This window comes from Phyllobates terribilis, unplaced genomic scaffold, assembly GCF_046119375.1.
Source record: "Phyllobates terribilis strain yellow unplaced genomic scaffold, ASM4611937v1 Scaffold_13__5_contigs__length_258822181, whole genome shotgun sequence".
Lineage (NCBI taxonomy): Eukaryota > Metazoa > Chordata > Amphibia > Anura > Dendrobatidae > Phyllobates > Phyllobates terribilis.
This window is the reverse complement of record NW_027362773.1, coordinates 60,641,310-60,664,148: the sequence shown is the minus strand read 5'-3', so window position 1 is coordinate 60,664,148 and position 22,839 is coordinate 60,641,310. Positions and strand designations below refer to the sequence as shown.

The 22,839-nt window shown below is 41.1% G+C and overlaps 1 protein-coding gene across 3 annotated transcripts in view; it reads right to left on the bottom strand.

The window, feature by feature from the left end:
- ELP4 (elongator acetyltransferase complex subunit 4) overlaps positions 1–22,839 on the bottom strand; it is a 442,046-nt gene that overhangs the window by 236,359 nt on the left and 182,848 nt on the right. For 2 of the 3 annotated variants that reach the window (XM_073658083.1, XM_073658082.1), the window contains exon 7: positions 17,813–18,001. The exons of the other annotated variant lie outside the window; for it this stretch is intronic. In XM_073658083.1, coding sequence (XP_073514184.1) covers positions 17,813–18,001 — 189 coding nt within the window. The remainder of the gene's footprint in view (positions 1–17,812; positions 18,002–22,839) is intronic. 3 annotated transcript variants of the gene reach the window in all.

Genomic DNA, 22,839 nt, shown 5'->3' with positions numbered 1-22,839 from the left:
CACAGACATGCGGGACGTCTTTACAGACCGCAGCATGTCAATATCTTTGCGGAGACGCTAGTCTCCACAAGACAAATTATATCCATGCAATATATAGGATGAGGTAAATCCGCATGGTTCAATAAACATATGCGAATTCACCTGCGTGCAGTGCTTTGGACGCAACATAAACTATACTGCGTTAAAGCGCTGCCAATGTCGACCGTGTGTACATACCCTTAGAGGCCTGCTTGTTAGTAGATTGGGTGGGGTAAGACTCCTGCTCTCCTACACTGAGTGCAACTAGCAGGGATGTCCTAATCTGGTGTAAACCCTCCTTGGCAGGACACTCCCAGAAAATAGAAATCCATTGTAATAGGAGCAACCAATTAATGATAGTTCATCTATTCCTAAGCACCAAAAAATGATGGAAAAAAATACTGGTCTTTATTAAAATAAAAGAGACTGTTATTATTGGCTATCTGGACCCTCATTGGAGTTGTCCCAGTCAGACATATACTGTTTAAATGACCTGTTAATAGTCTTTTTATATGCCTTATATGCCCCTCTGCTCAGCTGTTCCTGCTGAATTAACTGGTGGAGACTGATCTGTTGTCTGCAGGCAGTCATACTGTTATCAGTATGATGGGCAGTAATTCATAATGCTATGGCCTCTGAATGATAGCAAGCACTTAATTTTATCTTTATTACTTTTAGGATATGCATTAGCCTTGATTTGTAGGAATCACAGTATGTCAACATCTATTTGTGTATTACTAAGCAATTAAGAGCCTAAGTCAAAACCATCAAAAACAGACGCCATCCCTTATATGCCCAACGATACCAGATCAGGTATCGGATGCTGAGATCTGGGGTGAGCTTTGCTGGGATCCACGATGTAGAGTTGCTTTAGCTTTTCTTTCTTTTTAGGTTTTTCATGTATCTATCTGTGGATTACAGCGAACCTGTACGATTTTATTTTTATAAAGTGGTGAACCAGGGAAAGTGTGGGGCAGTGTTTTTTCAAATAAAGTATTGTCTGTGTGTGTTTTTCTATAAATTATTGGTTTAGTAATGGGGATGTCTTATAGACACGTCTCCATTACTAACACCAAGGCTTGATGCCAGCTGTGATTTTTAACAAATCACAGCTGACATCAACCCCAAGCCCCATTACCCAGATTGCCAATGCGCCAGGGCAAATTGGGAAGAGCGAAGCAAGGTGCCAGAATTGGTGCATCTAATGTGATGTGCCACTTCTCGGGCGGCTGCGTGCTGCTATTTTTAGGCTAGGAAGGATCCAATAATCCTGGACCTTTCAAGCCTGATAATATCAGCTTACAACTGCCAGCTTTGCCTTTGCTGGTTATCAAAAATAGGGGGGACCCCACATTGTTTTTTAAATTATTTATTAGGTTAAACAAGGCTAAACACCCTATAACACCCTGCACATTTATTATATGTAAGGGTGTTATGACATTATATATTTACAGGATATCTATTTATCTATTCTGAGGGTTCTGACTGTGAATCTACTGTACTTGGCTGATAAAAGTTCTTGGTTCCTTTAAGATGTGTGGGAGAAAAAACAAACCGACATACACATGGTCCGTGTGGCATCCGTTTTTTTCTCTCGCACCCAGTGACTTGCATTGGCGAGTCTTGCCCGATATACGTGGCCATATGTAGCATGCTGTGATTTTTTTCCTCAGCCCGATCCCAGAACTTGTCAGTAAGGAGAAATCAAATCAGCTTTCTGTTATGAGGACTCTACTAAAGAAACTTCCATATTCAAGTTTCTTAGAAAACTAATGGAGAAGAAGGGTTAGAATATTTTAAAGAGAATAATAATCAAGCCAGGTGCTCTAGGTTTTCAATAGAGTTGGGCTTTAAACTATGGTTGTTTTCTGTCGTACATCATGAAACATCTACAGAAAATTGAAGAATTAAAAGAAGGGTAGATGATAAACGGTATAACCATGTCCATATATTTTACTAAATGTGCAAGGAAACTTATAGATTGTGGGTCCTTGTCACCTTCTAAGTACATCTATACCAGATCACAAAATGAAGGCAACCATAATGCATCTTAAAAAGGTCTACAAAAAACATCCCAAAAAGGGTAGCAGTAACAATAGGTCAACTCAAAGAAGACTTTCAAGATCAGACTTGGTGCCAACCACTTCACTTATTTACCAGGATCTTATCTTTGCCGCAGGGGCCCCTGGGTTACAACTAAAAAGGAGCTGCTGACCGGTGAAGCCGGCTGAGCGATCAAACCTCAGATTGGAACCAGAAAGGCAGAGACACATGCATAGTCAGGGTAGGCTGGGTAAGCGATCATGAGGTCAGTCAGAATTGAAAAACAGTAAAAGATTTAGGAAGACCAAGGTTCAAACTAGTATTGGCATCCAAAGATGATCAGGAGAATGGAATGAAGCTGAGGCACCAGACCGGGGGCAGAGGAGTATATAACAAGAACACTGTGAATGTTAGAATACAAAATGCTTCTATAATTTTGATATGATTAATGAAGGAATGTTTTGATATTCAAGATTTTCATGCATAATAGTCTTTTACCTAAGTTTTTTGAAAACTCACTTAACCAGTGGCCTAACTAAAAGTCATGATAGCCAAAAGGTGTGAACAGTGTACTGGAGCTCGCAGTTTCACAGACAACCTCAACTAGATAATTTCCTACTGGAAATGGGGTGCATAAATGGTTAACATTATAAAAGTAATGACTGGTAATCAAAATCTAAAAATCTAACATGGCTATAATGAAAAATATTGCCCAGAGAACAAAACATGACCTCTGTGTTACAACACCTTCAAAAGTGTATTTCACACTGTCCCAGCTCATTCCAGCTGGATTTTACAACATATCAGCGTTGGCAAAGGCTATAGGTTATTAGAAGTTTAATGTCAAGTCTGACTTTTCAGTCGGCTGCTGTCACTCAGAAGTGACAGGATGTTGAGGCTGCTCTTAGACTGTTTTTGTGTCATAGAAATAACAGAAAAATATAAGGAGATAAAATAAATGGATCTCCACTGTAGGTGAAGCTGTCCATTGGTAAATGTGGGAAGCTCTGGTTACTTTCTATGTCCATCAAATTCTACCTTTGCTGATCAATTCATTCTTAACCCTCAATTTCCAATAATTAAATATGTATCTAACTATGGTATCTGCCAATGCTATTCCTTGGGGTAGAGCACACCATGGTTTGTACTACTCTTACTGTAGAGAACCTTTTTCCTATGTTGAAGTCTAAATCCCCTTTCTTCTAAAAGTAATGAATGTCTCCTAGGCTTTAGCACAATTTTTGAATTCATTCTAGAATAAACACACCCTAAAGTTACATTTACACATCCATGTGACATGACGGTATGCGGTCCGATTTTTTATCAATACCAATTTATTGCAGGATGCAACAAGCTCCCATGATAAAAGGTGGATAAAACAACCACACACCTACCAATCATGGGGTGTTGAAAAGTGTAGCCCCATTTTTTAATTAAATTCTTATTTAGATATTAGCTGCCTTTTTGGAGCACTCAGCAGCGCTTTTATGATCCCCTTTTTTATCTCAATTTTATCACATTTTCTTTCTATTTTAGATTTATGCAGCAATACATTTGCTAGTTGCCATTAAACAGTCCGGGAAACTCAGGAGTCAACACCTTTGGGCGCTATAATGATAGCCACACTAGGCCTGCTTCATCAAGGTATTTAAGACAGAATTCCAGTGTAAAACACTATTACGTTTGGCGACTTTTGCTTTTTCAGGAGTACGAGTACTGTTCCCCCAAGGATATGTGTATGCGACAACTTTTTCAGGTGGGTCTACTCTGAAACCAGACTAAAAAAAGCTCTAAAAAATGCTCAAAACAATGAACATATGCATTTCCATGTAAAAATTACCCGCTGTTCATATTTTCAATCTTTCGAGAGTCTTTTAATAGCTTCAGGTTTTTAAACGCAGTCCATACTTTACAATGCAAGCCATCAGAAGGCCAAAAAGACACCCAGAAGAAGACAACCAAGTGTCTTTTTTTTTAGCAACTTGCCAGCGTTTTTGCTATAAAATTACTTCTTCAGTACTTAATGAAGATAACCAGAAAACAGCAGTAAAAAAGACACCTTCTAAATAGTGATGAGCGTGCATGCTCGTTTAACCCTTTCGCCGAGCAAGCTCGGGTGCTTTCCGAGTATCTTCAGCATGCTCATATATTAAGTTTGAGTCCTTGCGTCTGCATGATTTATGACTGTTAGTCAGCCTCAACACATGTGAGGATTCCATAACAAACAGGCAATCTCTGCATGTGTTGAGGCTGACTAACCGCCATAAATCATGCAGATGCAGGGACTCAAACTTAATATATGAGCACGCTAAAGATACTCCGAAAGCACCCGAGCGTGCTCGGCGAAAAGTTAAACGAGCATGCATGCTCATCACTACTTCTAAACAATGAAAAAACAATAAAAAAAAACATTAGCAAAAAAAAAGTATTGAAAAAAGCACTAAAGAAATGACAAATAAAAACATAGAAAAGGAGCTTCAGAAAAACAGACGCTGACATTTCTTGAAGCTCCTTACTCTTGCCCGCTTCCAAAGAGATGTTGTGTGCACTGTGACAAGGTCACTGGTAAAGTACTGGAGGGGAGATATGTCACTGAGGTTGTTAGCTTCAGTGATATAAACCAGGAGAAAAAAATGCTCCAGCACACTAAGTGCCGAGAGGGGTTAATTGGCCATGTTAAGGGCTGTTTTTTTTGTGAAGAGCTGAAGAGTGGGTGGGAGGCTGTTCACCATATCACCACTGCAGGGTGGGATCTAGAAAATAAATAGTCTGCCTTCTGAATCATTCAGTGTTTGGTGTGCTTGGAGACGAAAGCTCCAGAGCTATGTTTATGGTAAAGAGAACTGAACCCTGTTGTTTGCCCTGAGCGGGCGGATCCTCGCAGGCACAAAGACTGTGCTATATGTTATCTTTTGTTTTACCATTATGCCAGAAAGGCCGTGTTTATTTTCCTGAACTCTGCACTGGTTTATGCCATAGCTTTATTTAATAAACCAGTAAAATAAACAAACGAGAAACGTTCCTGTGTCTACCTCTGTGAGCAGCCGATTGAACCAGTCTACCACAGCACGTACCCTAATTCTGAGAGTGTATCTTCAACTGATTCAGGGTTTGTAAGCAACAAATCTATAGAGCTTTATCACTCCGAGTGAACGGCAGCATTAATGTCCCATTTATCCCTATATAATACCCAGAGATAGGGAGAAACCGGAAGCTGACCTTCACATATTTATATCTCATACCTGCAAATGTGAAAGATTCTCTTAAGTTCTATGTATGGAGCACAGACTTCTCCCCCATAGTAAATTACTGCTTTAATATTTATCGCCCATACATTAGTATGTGTTTATCTAGAAGATGTATTTCTATAAAATGCCCAACTGTACCCATATAAAACATTCTCATGTATATTTGCGTGTTGCTAGAGACAGCAGCTGTGTACGTGTGCACTGTATATTTAGCAGCCCAATCCTGAAAGTAGGTTGTCTAAGCCCGTAGGCAAAACAAGAGACAAGCAAGATGTGCAAAGCAACGTGATTTTGGCCCCTTCAAGGAACCAAGGGGTTAAACAAAGTGAGCATCTGCTGTTATTCCAGCATAAAGGTCTGTGGAGTGGAGGGCTAGAGCCTGAGACCACATGTTCGCCTGTTCTCCCATCCTGCCATCTTCCCCAATTATCTATTAACATCCAGGGCTCTACACATGCTCTCAGAGGTTCTTTAACAGGCTTCTAGGAAAGCAGAACAAGCACACAGCAGGGCTCTGGGAACACAGTAATGCAGGAGATACAGAGCCCATCGCTTCCCCGGCTTCTTAATGGCATTTTACTCACTAGCACTGAGCTTCAGGAGGTTGTTAAAAATTTACCACTGGCTTTTTCTCCATGTAGAGTGTAGAAATCCACTCTCCATTAGAGAAGTGATTGGGAGTGACACCTTAACTAAGTCGTATCATTCCTAAATGCCTTCACTAAATAACAAAGGAAAATAAATGATCGATAATAGATTGGCATCACACATATTCCGGAAATGTAAAATAATCAGCAGGACCCAAAAATAAGCACAACATGAAAGCGTACCTTATAGGCTGGTCCATTATCAAACAAGATCAGAATGACATAAAAAAAAAAAAAAGAAGTCCTCCGCCACCTCCATTCCATTCCGGGGTCCCCTCTGTTCTCTACTTCCTGATAATTCAGGAAGTGACCTCAGCCAGTGATTGGCTGCAGCTGATCACATGCCCCTGTGCTGGATTCTCATCACTACAGCTGTAAGTAGAGACTGGCAGGGGACCTAGAAGAATCAGAATAGGAGCGGCAGAAAATCAGCAAAGATTTATCCTTTTTTATGCCAAACTGACCATTATAAAAACAAAACAAAAGGCAATATGGTCAATCTCTTTCATAAGTATGTTAAAGGTGTTGTCCACTTTATTTTCGAAAATGAGATTTAGACATGATTTTGTGGCACTTACTAATATGTAAGTACTACAGGTTCTCCTACTCCTGGACTGAGAGCAGCCTTGCTCACAGATTGGACAACTCTCCTGTCCACAAAAGTGTTGGTGGATCTGTGATCTGTCCATCAGCCTCCTGATATTGTAAAAGTTTTCATTTCGGACGTGTGTAAGGAAGACTGTACTAACAATAGCAGGAGGAAAGCCTGTAATACTAATAACTGCCGCAAAATCATGTCCTAACACGATTGTTAAAAAAAGTGACCAATCCCTTTAAAACAAGGGTGGGCAATTAATTTTCCTGAGGTGCCACTGTTGTGGAGGCTGAACCAATAGGCTGAAATTAATACTGCTCAATATTATTACCATATTCATTAAAATTTGTATGTTATATTAATTGTATCACTTAATTTTGAAAAGAATTAAAGTATGCTAACAGCCCCCATATATACCGTTTGAGCCCACACACAGCCCCTATATATACCGTATGAGCCCACACACATACCCTATGCACAGTATGAGCTCCCACATAGCCTCCTGTATATAGTGTGAGCCTACATGGCCCCTATATACAGTATGAGCCCCCACATAGCCTCCAGTATACATGTGAGCACCACATAGACTCCTATATACAGTATGAGTGCCCACATAGCCCCCATATATACCGTATGAGCCCACACACATCCCCTATACACAGTATGAGCTCCCACATAGCCTCCTATATATAATGTGAGCCTACATGGCCCCTTTATACAGTATGAGCCCCCACATAGCCTCCTATATACAGTATGAGCCCCCACATAGCCTCCTATATACAGTATGAGCCCCCCCACAAAGCCTCCTATATACAAGTGCTTCTCACTAAATTAGAATATCATCAAAAAGTTAATTTATTTCAGTTCTTCAATACAAAAAGTGAAACTCATATTATATAGAGTCATTACAAACAGAGTAATCTATTTCAGGTGTTTATTTCTGTAAATGTTGATGATTATGGCTTACAGCCAATGAAAACACTAAAGTAATTATCTCAGTGAATTAGAATACTTTATTAAAACAGCTTGAAATTTTTTTTTTAATCTGAAATGTTGGCCTACTGAAATGTATGTTCGGCAAATGCCCTCAATACTTGGTCAGGGCTCCTTTTGCATCAATTGCTGCATCAATGCGGCATGGCATGGAGGCGATCAGCCTGTGGCGCTGCTGAGGTGTTATGGAAGCCCAGGTTTGATAGCAGCTTTCAGCTTGTCTGCATTGTTGGGTCTGGAGTCTCTCATCTTCCTCTTGACAATACCGCATAAATTCTCTATGGGGTTAAGGTCAGGTGAGTTTGCTGCCAATCAAGCACAGTGATACTGTTGTTTGTAAACCAGGTATTGGTACTTTTGGCGGTGTGAACAGGTGCCAAGTCCTACTGGAGAATTCAATTTCCATCTCCAGAAAGCTTGACGGAAGAGGGAAGCATGAAGTGTACTAAAATTTCCTGGTAGACGGCTGCGCTAACTTTGGTCTTCATAAAGCACAGTGGACCTAAACCAGCAGATGACATGGCTCCCCAAACCATCACCGATTGTGGAAACTTCACACTAGACCTCAAGCAGCTTGGATTGTGTGCCTCCCCACTCTTTTTCCAGACTCTGGGACCTTGTGGAGTGTGTCAATGAATGCCTTCTGGACATCTGTCAAGTCAGCAGTCTTCCCCATGATTGTGGAGCCTACTGAAACAGACTAAGGGATCTTTTCAAACACTTAGAAAGCATTTGTAGGTGTTTTTGTTAATTATTTTCATTTACTGAGATAATGACTTTTGTGTTTTCATTGGCTGTAAGCCAGAATCATCAACATTAACAGAAATAAACACTTGAAATAGATCACTCTGTTTGTAATGACTCTATATAATATACGAGTTTCACTTTTTGTATTGAAGAACTGAAATAAATTAACTTTTTGATGATATTCTAATTTAGTGAGATGCACCTGTATATGAAAACATGCCATACACACATGAAAAACAAAACAAAAAAAAAAACATACACACCTCACTCCCGTTCTCATTCTCCCCAGTGCCCTGCTCCAGTCTCTGATGCACTGACTCTTCGCAATCAGCGTATGAGACAGCAGACAGGATGACATAATTTCATGATCTCTCACATACTGATTGGTGGAAAAAGGCACTGGCGGCCCCCTTCTCCACCAATGTATTCATTCTGAGGATGCGGACAGCGGTGACATTGGGAAATGGGCGGCGGCGGAGGGCATGGTGTGGCCTTTACACAGCTCTGCTTTAAATCTGTCTCTCTCTCTATAATATATTATTTATATATATATATATATATATATATATATATATATATATATATATATTATATATATAAATAATGTAGGGTTTGTACTCACTCAGCTGCGGTTGAGGTAGGCACAGGAAGCGTTTTCATTAGAATATCCCAGCTGATTTATTAAGACAGCATAAACCGCTCAGGAAGCAAAACAAAAACAGCCTTTTCCGGCACTAAGTGGAAACAAAGTAAAATGTCTATACAATGTTGTGGGCTCGCCCGCTCAGGTCAGTGTCCAGTTCTCAAGTCCTTAGCACAGACCAACACACAGGAGATCCACACATCTCCAGACACAGACACTGAATGAGACACTTGGTCTCCATTTTATTTACAAAACCACGCCCCCGGGGTGGGGATATGTGAGCAGCCATTTCATCTCATCTTTTATGACTGCTTGTAAAACCCGGCCTTGGTACGCCCTATTAACCCTCTCAGCACTGTAAGTGCTAGAGCATGCTTTCCCGGGTTTACATCACCGAAGCTACCAACCTCGATGATACAGTACATATCTCCCCTAGGGGACCTGTCCAGCGGCCATCTTACATACCCTCACCTCTGCCCAAAGCTGGGGGCTTGGCACCTTCCACTATCAAACAGTGGACCCTTGACAGAGCGTCAACATTGCCATGCAGTTTCCCGGGCCTATGCTCTACATGGAAGCTAAAATCCTGAAGGGTTAGGAACCACCTAGTCACTCGGGTATTGTTCCTCTTCTTCTCCCTCATCCACCTTAGTGGGGCATGGTCTGACACCAGCCTGAACTTCCTCCCTAAGAGGTAGTATCTTAGAATGTCCAACGCCCACTTGATGGCCAAACATTCCTGCTCCACTATGGAGTACTTCTTCTCACAGGATCAGCTTCTGACTTAAATACATTATGAGGTGTTCTTCCCCGTTCACCTCTTGTGATAGGACAGCACCCAGCTCGAGATCTGACGCGTCCGTCTGGACCACAAACTCCTTCAAGAAATCCGGTGCCATCTCAGCCTCTGGAGACCACTTAGACATAGTCGACTTTGTCCCTTTAAGGAGGTCTGTCAAAGGGTCGGCTATCATGGCGAAGTTAGGGATAAACTGGCGGTAATAACCCACAATGGCTAAGAACGCTCTGACCTGTTTCTTTGAGAGGGGTTGTGGCCAACTCTGGATCGCGTTGACTTTATTTATTTGGGGCTTTATTTCGAAACTGCCTAAAACATACCCAAGTATTTGGTTTCCTCCATGCCCATGGCACATTTCTTCGGGTTGATGTAAAACCCCGCCTACCCTAGAGCATCAAGTATCTCTTGGACTTTGCTCAGATGGCTTCCCCAATCCTGTCTGTAAATCACGATGTCATCCAGGTAGGCCGCTGCATACTTCTTGTGGGGTGCTAGCATCCGGTCCATGGCTCTCTGGAAGGTAACCGGGGCTACTTGTAACCCAAACGGCATCCTTGGCATCTTGGGACATTCATAGCAACTGAGGTCGCCCCACAGCACAGACACATGGTTCCACACAGGGGACAAGTACGTACCGTATTCCTCATAATAGATATACAGCAGCTGAAGCTATGCCCCTGAATCCTGGAACCTTTGGACTGCTTTTTGAATTCTGAAACAGCCGGAATCGCTATTCCACATACGTGTATATAGCTCACTAGTGTACAATCTGAAGAAGGTCAACTTGACTGAAACGTTATTTTTAGTTGTACACACTACTAGAATCTAAATAAAATCATGCAAAGAGTGCCGGATTCCATTTTTATTAGAAGTGACCGACAGTCGCCCTGCAGTTGGTTGCAGGAGATCGCTACGTTTGGCATTACAGACACCTTCTTATAGGCTGTCTCTATAGGACCCAGCAGCTTCCTTCCTCTGGCTAATTAACACCCTGGCCTGGGTGTATAAATACCTGCTGTCAGCCAGAGGGCGGTGCCGGCGATACTCACATTACCCTTTGTGAAGGCTTGGAGCAAGTGCATTACTTCATCCTCTCTGGAGCTATGAGGACGAGTGTTCATCTCTCTGAAGTCGACTAAAAGCTAAGCTATCTTCCCTTGTTCGTTCCCCCTTGTTGTCTTTAGCTGTAAGTGGGGATCGACTAGCCCTCATCCCCCTACGTTCCCTAGCCAGGATCAAACGCCAGGTAAAGACAGGGCGAGGTTTGCGTGCGGCAATTGGTAAAGAGTCAATATAGGGACGTTAGTGGAGACAGGCTGATTGTAGATCAGCCTAGGTGGTCTCTCTTTCCCTAGAGTCTAGGCTCCCTTTCCCTCTTCCCTTTGTGTTGCACTAAGTCTTTTCCACACCTTGCGTGACAACCTGTCCAGGACGACCCTCTCCACCATCTGTGCTGGGGAGGAAGATTCAGGTTGCAGCCACTTTTGGACCAGGTGTAGGAGGTCAAACATTTGGGATCGGGAGTGGTTTGTCACTGCAATTGTCTCTTGGGATTCGTGACCGTGCTTCTAGCACCAATTGTAGGGTTTGTACTCACTCAGCTGCGGTTAAGGTACGCACAGGAAGCGTTTTCATTAGAATATCAAAGCTGGTTTATTAAGACAGCATAAACCGCTCAGGAAGCAAAACAAAAACAGCCTTTTCCGGCACTAAGTGAAAACATAAAGTAAAATGTCCATACAATGTTGTGAGTTCGCCCGCTCAGGTCAGTGTCCAGTTCTCAAGTCCTTAGCACAGACCAACACACAGGAGATCCACACATCTCCAGACACAGACACTGAATGAGACACTTGGTCTCCATTTTATTTAAAAAACCACGTCCCCGGGGTGGGGATATGTGAGCAGCCATTCCATCCCATCTCTTATGACTGCTCGTAAAACCCAGCCCTGGTATGCCCTATTTACCCTCTCAGCACTATACGTGCTGGAGCACGCATTCCCAGGTTTACATCACCGAACATATCTCCCCTCGATGACCTGCCCGGCGGCCATCTTACAATATACAGTATATATAATCTTAGTTTGTGTTTCCATCTTCCGAGACTTGTAATGCTTATATTTTCTGGTTGATGGAGCTGTACGAGGGATTTTTTTTGCGTGGTGAGCTGTGTTATAGATAGCAACTTGGGGAACATACATTGAATTGCATTTTTTTGGGAAGTATGGTAACAAAAGCCCACAATTCCTTCTACAGTGTTTACCATATGGTTTATTTTTATAGTTTAATAGACAAAACGTCTAGAAACGTAGCAATAAAAAATATGTTTATTTTTTATTTTATTTATATTTTTGTTAAAAAATTTTTTTTTACACATTCTTTAAATCTTTTAGTTATTTTGCATTTTATTTTTTAGTCCCCTAAGGGGACTTAAACCTGCAATATAGCAGTATTTCAGGATATAGATGCAGACTATGTAACAGAGCAGCCATTTACAGCGTGTAGAGGAAGCTCAGTTCCCAAGCCTCTTCCACAGTCTGTAACCCTGGTGCTGACTGATAAGTACTTTATTTTGTGCTAAGTGGTTAAAAAAGAATTGGCAATTGCAGAAGTAGAGAGCAGTCCTGAAGTTGCTACTATTACTGCTAGTAAAGTTAATATCCCAGATGCCTTTAATCGAGGGTCATCAGAGACACCACAGCTCCCACTGTAACTACTGCTCAGGCCACAACTCTGGTCTCGTTCAACGCTCCAATGAGAGTGCAAAATGGAAGGACATCACCTCTAATCTCGTGTAGCTGGGCTGCAGTAATGTGTACAACAGTGGATAAACAATTTTAAACAAACTGCGACATATCTGTCTACTTTAACGTGTATATAGTTCTGCAAGGTTCTGGAGAAAAAGTTAACGTGAACTTTTTGATAGTCTCCCAGTAAGTAAAAACCATCTGGACAATTGTTGCTGTCTGACTGCAATCCTTTAGCCATCCCCGAGTGGGGGAAATATTAAGTCCAATAATGGTCATTGTGTCCATGCTGTTTAAAGAGGTATACACACCACTTTACCTGTGTACACCCTATACACCCTACCTGGAGCAGAGCTGTCACCAGACGGAACTAAGGGAAGAAGGGAAGCCCACAGTAGAAGTACGATGCTCTGCGTCCTGCCATTCATAGATGTCATGCCGACACACTACCTAACTAAACAGTACTGCAGATGAAGTACACACTTTCATTGTAGCGGTATCCCCTAATGGCAGTGGCCTCATTCAGTTGGGTAATACATCCTGTCAGATAGTACAAATTGTTCAGCAAAGATTTGAGTGACATGACAAATAGTTGAAGGTGGTGACTTGGCACCCAGTCCAATTAACTTCCGTGGGACATGCTGAAAAGACAAGTCCACTCAATAGGGGCCCCACCTCACAGCCTAAAGAACTTAGGGTGCTGACCTTCTAACTCAATAAAAGAGTGGGGCAGCACGGTCAGTCAGTGGTTAGCACTGCAGCCCTGCAACTCTGGGGTCCTGGGTTCAAATCCCACCAAGGACAACATCTGCAAGGAGTTTGTATGTTCTCCCTGTGTTTGCGTGGGTTTCCTCCCACATTCCAAAGACATACTGATAGGGAATTTAGATTGTGAGCACCAATGGGAACAGTGCCGATAATGTCTGTAAAGCGATGTGGAATTAATGGCGCTATATAAGCAAAGCATAATAAATATAAAATAATAATAAAGAGGTCCCAAGTGTCCCTCAAAGGTGGGACATTTCTAGCGAAAGTAGGGTTCAAACTTCCAGATTGTGGGATTCTGACATGCAGAGCCCACAACCCTCCATTGCTCTTTGGGCTATGTTCACATATGTTGTGTCTTTTTTTTTTTTTTTTATGTTGTGTGCTAACTTTTCTCTGGCAGGAAAACAGCTGTGTTAAAAATGCATGTTTTGGTGCGTTTTTTTGCTGCGTTTTTGCTGTGTGTTTTTGACCACCCATTACTTCATATGGGTGAAAAATGCTGCAAATACGCAGCAAAAACACAAGTGCGTTTCCTGCTGCAAGAACGCTGAAAGAAGTGACATGCTCTATTTTCCAAAAACACAACCAAGTCACAAAATACACAGCAAAAAAACAACAACATGTGAACAGAGAATTCTTCTTTCTCATACTGGTACTGCTAGACGCAGCTGAAAATTTGCATAAAAATCGGCTGCAAAATACGCAGCAAAACCGAACGTGTGAACATAGCCATACACTAATTCAATGCTCCAGCATACTTTACTAAGCAATTATCGAACAGTAACAACACCTAAGCGCTCTAAGATCATTACTGATGTCATTCCTCATCGGCATTGTGTTAACAAACGTCTGACTACCTCAAACCAAAAAACAGCCAAAACGTCTGATTTTATATAGGTGGTTGCACTTACTGATGAACAAGTAATCAATGGCAGAAACTGGATGCTACTTAACTACGACTACCTCTTGAAGCTCATCAAGAGAATGCCAAGAGTGTGCAAAGCAGTCATCAAAGCAAAAGGTGGCTACTTTGAAGAACCTAGAACATAAGACATATTTTCAGCTGTTTCACACTTTTTTGTTAAGTATATAATTCCACATGTGTCAATTCATAGTTTTGATGCCTTCAGTGTGAATGTACAATTTTCATAGTCATGAAAATACAGAAAAATCTTTAAATGAGAAGGTGTGTCCAAACTTTTGGTCTGTACTGTATATTTTTTTTCTTTCCCATATTGCTTGAAACCTGTAGCTGCTTAATAATGTGGAACGTCAGTCTTAAAGGGGTTTTCCAATGAACAAAAGTTCATTTTAAAAATTGTCTGTGTCTGACCATGTACAGAACATACCACAGCTCCAGGGCAGGGGAGGAAGCAAAAGACAATACAGACATTACAGCAGGAGATCGCAGAGGATTCATTTTGTGAGGTTAAACATTTCATTGCCTGTTTTTAAAAAATGTTTTACCTCACAAAATGAATCCTCTGCGATCCCCTGCTGTAATGTCTGTATTGTCTTTGGCTTCCTCCCCTGCCCAGGAGCTGTGACATGTTCCGTACATAGTCAGACACAGACAATTTTTAAAATGAACTTTTGTTCGTGGGAAAACCTTTTTAAGTAGTTTAACTTTATAATTGGACTCACCTGGCAAACTAATGATCAGTGGTGTTTGAGATTGATTTCAGTGATCCAAAGAGCCCTGTGACACAATACCGTCCATAAGTTTATTTGAAAAACAAAAAAATTACATCTTTATGCTACTTAAATCTAATTTGCATGCTAGTTTGGAATGTGGTATAAAGATAAAGTGACAACTTTCTTTAATCCTGAATTTATCCCTGGTCAATGACCAAAGAAATGGCTATTATTTAATTTGTCTTCTTGGTTTATGCTTTATGAAAAATCACTCAATTACTCAATATTTCATACTTCCTTTTTGCTTTCTCCCTCAGACCATTAGCATATTCTTCCCTGTCACTTACGAGCTCGGTGCAGATTTTGTATTCCGGAGATGTGGGGAAAGATTTCCTATTTCAACTGCAAAGCACCTGATGTGGAAACCTGTATGGAAAGCTTTTTTTTTTTTAAGGAGAAACTCAAGAGGTTTCACACGTTTGCTAGTTTTGATCAAATCAGAGAGTCGATTGATCAGAGACAAGACAACACAACCAATTCTGTCCGTGCACGGGCTTGTCTGACTCTCAGATGCCCAGTCACAAGTTTTTATTACAACTACAAAGATAAGGTAAGTGGGAATGGCTTAATACATTCCATTACCTAAAAAGGAAGATATTTAAGTGTCACGCAAGGAGTGGGAAAGACTTAGTGCAACACAAAGGGAAGAGGGAAAGGGAGCCCAGACTCTAGGGAAAGGGAGGAGTAGAGACCTCCTAGGCTGATCTAGTATCACCCTGTCTCCACTAACGTCCCTATATTGGCTCTTCACCAATCGCCACACGCGAACATCGCCCTGCCTTTCCCTGGCGTTAATCCCTGGCTAGGGAAGGGAGGGGGATGAGTGCTAGTCGATCCCCACTGGTCACTAAAAACAACAAAGGGGAACAAACAAGGGAAGATAGCTTAGCTTTTAATCAACTTCAGAGAGATGAACACCTGTCCTCAAAGCTCCAGAGGATGAAGCAATGCACTAGCTCCGAGCCTTCACAAAGGGTAATGTGAGTATCGCCTGAACCTCCCTCTAGCAGACAGCAGGTATTTATACACCCAGGCCAGGGTGTTAATTAGCCAGAGGAAGATAGCCGCTGGGTCCTAGAGAGACAGCCTCTAAGAAGGTGTCTGTAATGCCAAACATAGAGATCTCCTGTAACCAACTGCAGGGCGACTGTCACTTTTGACACACCCGTGACATTAAGTTGGGAATAATAAAGTCGCAAATTATGTATTCTGCTGAAATCCTTAGAAATAGGCAATATCTAGCTTACTATACTTTCAGAAACAAAGCAAAGCTTTAATACAAAGACATCTCTATATCAGATACAATGCCCCGTGTTATTGCTTTATGAAAAACACTTATAAAACTAATATTAAAATATAAAATTATCAAAGATATATGTATATTTAAGTGTCTAAATAATATTTAAAGCAAAGTATAAAATATTTACCATAACACACCACTCCAGTGTTTTTTATTTTATTTCGGTGCTGGAGTGGTGCTAGTAATCTAAGTTCACTGCCCCAAGTAATATACTCACCAGCCGCAGTCTTCAGCTCTTCCCGGCGCTCCTCCGGTCTCGATCCACTATCTTGTGACCTCAGCCCGACTGACGGGAAGTCAGAGGTAAAGGTCACAAGCGCTCAATGTAAGTCTATGAGAGCCTCGTTTTGGCCTTGTTCTGCCTCTCATAGACTTACATTGAGTTGTGACTTCCGAATCGGCCAGCAAACACTGGAGCGATCCGGCAGGTCACAAACTGCTGTAGACCGACAGAAGCAGCACTGATAACAGAGGAAGACGACGGCTGGTAAGTATCAGACTAGGGACAGGGAATTTAGAATAGTGATATCACCAGAGCACTACAATAACAGAAATGCTGGAGTGGTGCTTTAAGAAAGGATTTAAAAAAAGAAAAGTGCATATAATAGTAACAGCAACAACGACAATAGCAATAGTGATTTATATTCACAATTAATACAGCCAAGCCTTGCAGAATAAGACGATAAAGCAGTGCTTAGATGTATCAGAGAATGCAGTGACGGGTGTATTGCAGTGTGGACAGTGATCTAAATGTTAGCGCACACTCCAGCATCACTGACAGCCTGAGCGAAGAAAAGCACTCTCAGACAGAAGGGTTATCTAGGTCAGGGCTAAAACGCTCTCGCTGTACAGGAGAGGATGTAGAGAGAAGCACTTTCAGCCTCTATCACAATATTATACATATCAAATCCCAGACAAATAAACCAGATTTTCATCCCATCAAACGCAATACAGCATCTTAGTATGTCAGACACGTGATGGCGCATGCAGACGTACAAGTGGACATTCACAGACACCATTTAGATAAAGCAAAAGGGACAATTCTCAAATCCCCAAATATGAATGCACAAATGCATCTCTCATACAGTATGTAACCTCCTCAAGGAACTAAGAGAATTGCTAAAAGGGAACGCCTGGGACGGTCTTCTTTTTAAATCACTTTTATTTCTAAATTTTAGTATATTTTTGAAATAAACTTTAGTAATAATATTCTTGTTGTTTTCATGACATGTACATTGGGGAGAAAGTAAGATCAAGGGAATGTACAACATGTGAATGGACTTATCTCTGGGCACAGAGAGCCACATGACAGTGAATAAATGATAAAACAAAAATAAAAAAAATTATAAAAATACATAGCAATACAACATAAAGTAATTCAAAAAGTAGTCCTGGGACTTTAAAGGAGTAATGAGCAGAATCAATATCACTAGATAAAAAAGGAAAACGCAAATGATGAACTGGGGCCTGTGTGTTTTTAAGGAAATCATTCTAGAAATAAAAAATATATATAGTGTAAAAACCAAGGCTGCATTTTAGGTGCTTTGCACTAAGATTGCTTGTGGTCTCACCTGGATAAGATGGGTGGGCACTGTGATGACACACACTGACAGCGATGACCGCAAGAGGCCTCGGAGGGCGTACAAAAACCGGGTCAGGCTGTGGGGGTTGTGAGGGCGCTCCTGACTGCAGATATCGTCCCCCCACAGCACTGATGCCAGACACTGGATTCCAATTCGCAGAATATTCTTTTGTCCTTTCTGCAGGTAAAGCAAAAAAACAAACCGTTTATCAGCCACAATTCACCATTTCTACTATTTACGACACTAACAACAGGGATCAGATCAGGGATGTGGTGCAAAGTGGACATTTCATGCTTCTAATATGAGATTTAGAGTTCTCTAAATAGCATATACGGCCGGATTCTACCAGTACTGGAAAAAATAACCAAAGAGACAGTTGTGCTAGGAAAAAAAGAGTACAACTTCATAAAAATTACATTTTTATTTTCAGATTTCATTAAAAATACACATGTATATACAAAGTAATTAAGGAAGACACCAAAAGACAAACATTGACATCTTAAGAAAAGGTGTATATGGTAGGTGAGCTAATCATAGAGGTTTCATGAGTATATGTGTACAGGAAGGCACCATCACAAAAAAATGTACCCTGATCCTCTAATAGCAAATTAGATAAGTGCATGTACACTTTGTTTCATGTACATCGTGACCTGGATTCCGGGAACGTCGTGGGAAGTGCTGGACTGCGTCGGACCTGGGTGGAAACTTTTTTAATAATAAATAGGTGAACAAGGAACTGTGTCTTGTTCTTATTTCTCCTTTGATGTTTTTCAGGTTTCCATTTGTGGACTATGTCGGACCTGCGTGGGTGTTTTTTGCTTTTAAAATAAATTAGTGAGCCAGGGAACATGTGGGGGAGTGTTTACTTAAATAAAGTATTTTTTTTCGTGTGTGTTTTTATTATTGATTATTGGGATAGTAATGGGGGCATCTGATAGACACCTCTCCATTACCAACACCAGGGCTTGATGCCAGCTGTGTTTTTTGACAAATAACAGCTGATATCAACTCCAGGCCCCATTACCCTGATTGCCAATGCACCAGGGCAATCGGGAAGAGCAAAAGCAAAGAGCCAGAATTGGCGCATGTAATGTGATGCACCACCTTTGGGTCGGCTGCGGGCTGGTATTTGTTTAGGCTGGGAAGGGCCCAATAACCAGGGACCTTCCCAGCCTGATAATATCATCTCACAGCTGTCTGCTTTACCTTTGCAGGTTATCTAAACTGGGGGGACCCCACGTCTATCTTTTTTTTTTTTATTTACTAAATTAATCCATGTACAGTAACCAACAAACCAACACACGCAAGGTGTGTGTTGGTTACACATGCCTTGTGTCTATCTATATCTATCTCAGCACATCTAACACCTAAACATATGTCATTTCTATTCTGGTTTCTAGTCCAGTACGTGTCACATGGACGGCAAACGGATGTCACACCTCATGTCATTCGTGTGCACGTGTGCGATACATATTAATATCCGTGCTGCCAGAAAACAACGGAAATGTCTACGTGTGGATCACACATAGACATGTGTCACATGGACATGTGTCAGCTCCATAGATTATAATGGGTGTGAGTGTGTAAGTGTCTCCGGTACGTGTGAAAAATGACACCACACGTACCGGAAACATGGAAGTGTGAATTGATCCACCATAAATATTCATTACTGTATAAACACAGAGGCAGACCGCACTATTGTTTAGATTCCATGTGCCTGCAATATAGCAAAAAGTGCATGATAGATCATCAGTATTAAAGGGAATAAGTCACCAGGTCAAAATTGGTTGGTTATTTAATACCTATTGCTCCCCAGAGTATTTGTTTTTTCAGTTTTTTGTAAAACACGACATACAGCACCATAAAGGCCTTTTTATTCAGTGCTAACTATGGTCTTTAAGAGTGGGCGCGGCTTGGAGGATCCTCTGGGGCGTGGCTTGCAGGATCCTCTGGGGCATGGCTTGCAGGATCCTCTGGGGCATGGCTTGCAGGATCCTCTGCACTATTACCCTATGCGTAAAGACCAGAAAAATCAGCACTAAATAAACAGGTCGATATCTCTGGAAACATGTGGTGGATATTAAAAAAGAAAAAAACAAAATACTCATGGGAGTAGTGGGAATAAAGAAAGAGCAAAAACAATTCCTCTATAAAATCCTCACAGAATGCTTTTAACAAGGCTGCTGGTGATATAATAATTTCACTTTGCTTACAGTATTTGTTTCTGCACCTTACAGTGATTGTCACCATTTACATCACATGGTCCCCAATGGGTCTCACAGTCTACTTTTCGTATTTTATCCACACATTGGGGTCGGATAGTATCTTTTTATAGATGTATCTACATTGATTGAACTGAGTACATTTCCATCTCATGCTATATCCCTCCTGGGATGTTTCTTTATTACTAGAGCCACAGCGTAAGCTTACAAACTCCAGAAGAGTAGGGAACTTTTAGAAAGTTTCTGTAATCAAAAACTATTTTATTTCATTATGTTTCATCTAGGCCCACCTGTGCAAGGTATTAGCATTGGAAATGTTAGTGATTTACTGGTCACATGTTATGTCCTCAGACACTAGCTAAATGCATATAGTACCTCAACACTTAAGAGTTTCTGCACATATTGGTGGGCCATATGTTCAAGACTCAAGGTTCAGTCTTAAAAAAAGGACAGTGGGATTTTTAGTCTTTAATTGATAAAAAAACAAAAAAACAAAACTTTTATAATATAGTTACAAGTTAGACATCTCATGTATTCATAGGTCAAACTCCCCTAAACAAAATAGTGAATTAAAATGATCCCATTTATATCATTCTACTGACATATCTAGCCTTTCACCCCTGCACTCACCCTCGGAAATATTTCTCACACTTAATTAGAAGGGAAGTTGGAGACGTGAGCGGTGACTTAGCATTCTGACTTGTTGCATGCTCATCTCCACAAACCTTTTAACCCAGGGAAGTATGCAGCGCTCCCTTAGTCAGAATACAAGTTGTACACAAGACCTTAATATATTCTTGCTTGGGGCAATGGATTAGCTGAAATTGTCACCTGTGGGTGATTGGGAGGCAGCATCCTCACCCCTATTACTGCAGGGCCTCTAACACATTTCTTGGCTATGTGATACCAGAAGCCATAGTGAAAAGTGCGATACGGATCAGCTTCTGTCCTTCATATCACATAGCAGACAGGGGTAGTCACACACCTGTCAGCTCAGACTCATGTTTTTTAATAAGCTCAAACTTTTCACCTTTTTGTCTAAGCAGAAGGTCATCTCCAGGCATCGCTCTGCTTGTACATTCCTCCTATCCCCACTGCAGGCTGTAGTAAGAGGATTGTGTACCAATACTGTTGATGTGATAAGCTTTCACGCTCAATAAAACTGCTGTCACTTTGAGTCCTGGGTATTTAACATGGCATCATGTTAATACAATTTTTGTACCCATCAAGGGCAATCCATACCCAATACCAGAAAAATTTTCCCACAATAAAAGAAGAAACCACTGCATCCAGTAAAATAAAAAATTACTATGATCATGGTTTCCTTTCTCATCTCGGCCATTACTGGTAGAAGAGATCTGTTTTCACACTGATCCCAACAAATCCTCATCAACGAATCACATTAGTCCATTATGGGGTTGTTCAGGAGTAAACTTTTTTTTCCACTAAACAAGTTCCCTTCATCCCAGTTAATAACTTTTGTAGTGCAGAGAAATTGCCCCATCCTTCACTAGCAATCACAGCGCCCGGTCTACTGTTTCGTAGTCCATTTATCTACATTCTTGGATTTGCCCTGTCACTGGTATGTCATCAACAGTAGACCAATTCAGGGAGACTCCTTACCCTTGATGCCCCCTCCACTTTGGTTATTACCTTGCACTTGAATTTGTTGCATATACTTTTTTTATTCTTGTTAGTGTGGTGTTCTGTTGTGAATGATTACCTGTTACTCGCGTTTATGTTGTGTATCGGTATCTGCATTCTCTTGTCATGTTCCAGTGACAATGGCTTACTCTTGTATACTCATTTATAACTGTGACAGGTGTCATTCATTCATGGTCACTGCACCTTTGTAATTTGTATCGGAGTGCTACACTTATGTATGTTCTTCTGCTTTGCATTAATATAGATTCTTAGTCATGCTTTTTCTTAGTAGGGTTCTCATAATTCGCTGCATGTGACATTCATCTAAATTTGGGACTATGTTGGTATTATTGTGATGTTTGTAATGTGCTTGAATGGACCAATTTGTCAGACACTTGGGCCACACATGTGCAATGTACACCACAGTGATTGTCCTGTTCTAACATACAGGTCTGATGAGGCATGTGTGTAGATCACAAGAAAGAGCATTTAGGAACCATTGCAATTACCTCTAACCCTCACAACCAGTGGCGAACATATCATTGGAGCAACATGTGAAGCTGCACAGGCTCCCAAGAAGGCAAGAGGAACCACTTCCATCTCCAAAGCTGATGGAATTGTGCATTATGAGGAGCGATTGGACTGCAAAGGGCACATTTATTGTTCTTACACTGGGGCCCTCTTCTGTCTATGTCTGCCAGTGCTCACAATCATGACCTGCCATGATAGTAGCCTGTAGAAATGTACCTCATTGGAGAAAGGGTGAACATTGTGCATTGTATCAATTACTGGTTCTACACACTAATATTCATCCATGGATGTAAAGGAACTAGTGTCAGAGGAGAAAGAACATTGCATCTTGGATAGTGGATACCATGAAATTCAAACAGTAAAATTAGTAAGTAGCATAGTATCTACAGAGAAATACAATACCCATACACAGATCTGTGCACACTAAAAAATCATAAAATCAGTAAATACCTTATTATGATAAAGGATTTATTATGATAAAGTGTCTACTGATTTTAGATCTTGGTGGGTACTGATTTGTGTACAGGTATTATATTTTGGATAGCTGAGCAAAGGCAACTCAAAAAAAAAGTAGAAGAAAAATTGTAATAACATTGCAATGGACAAAAAGCTGGGAAA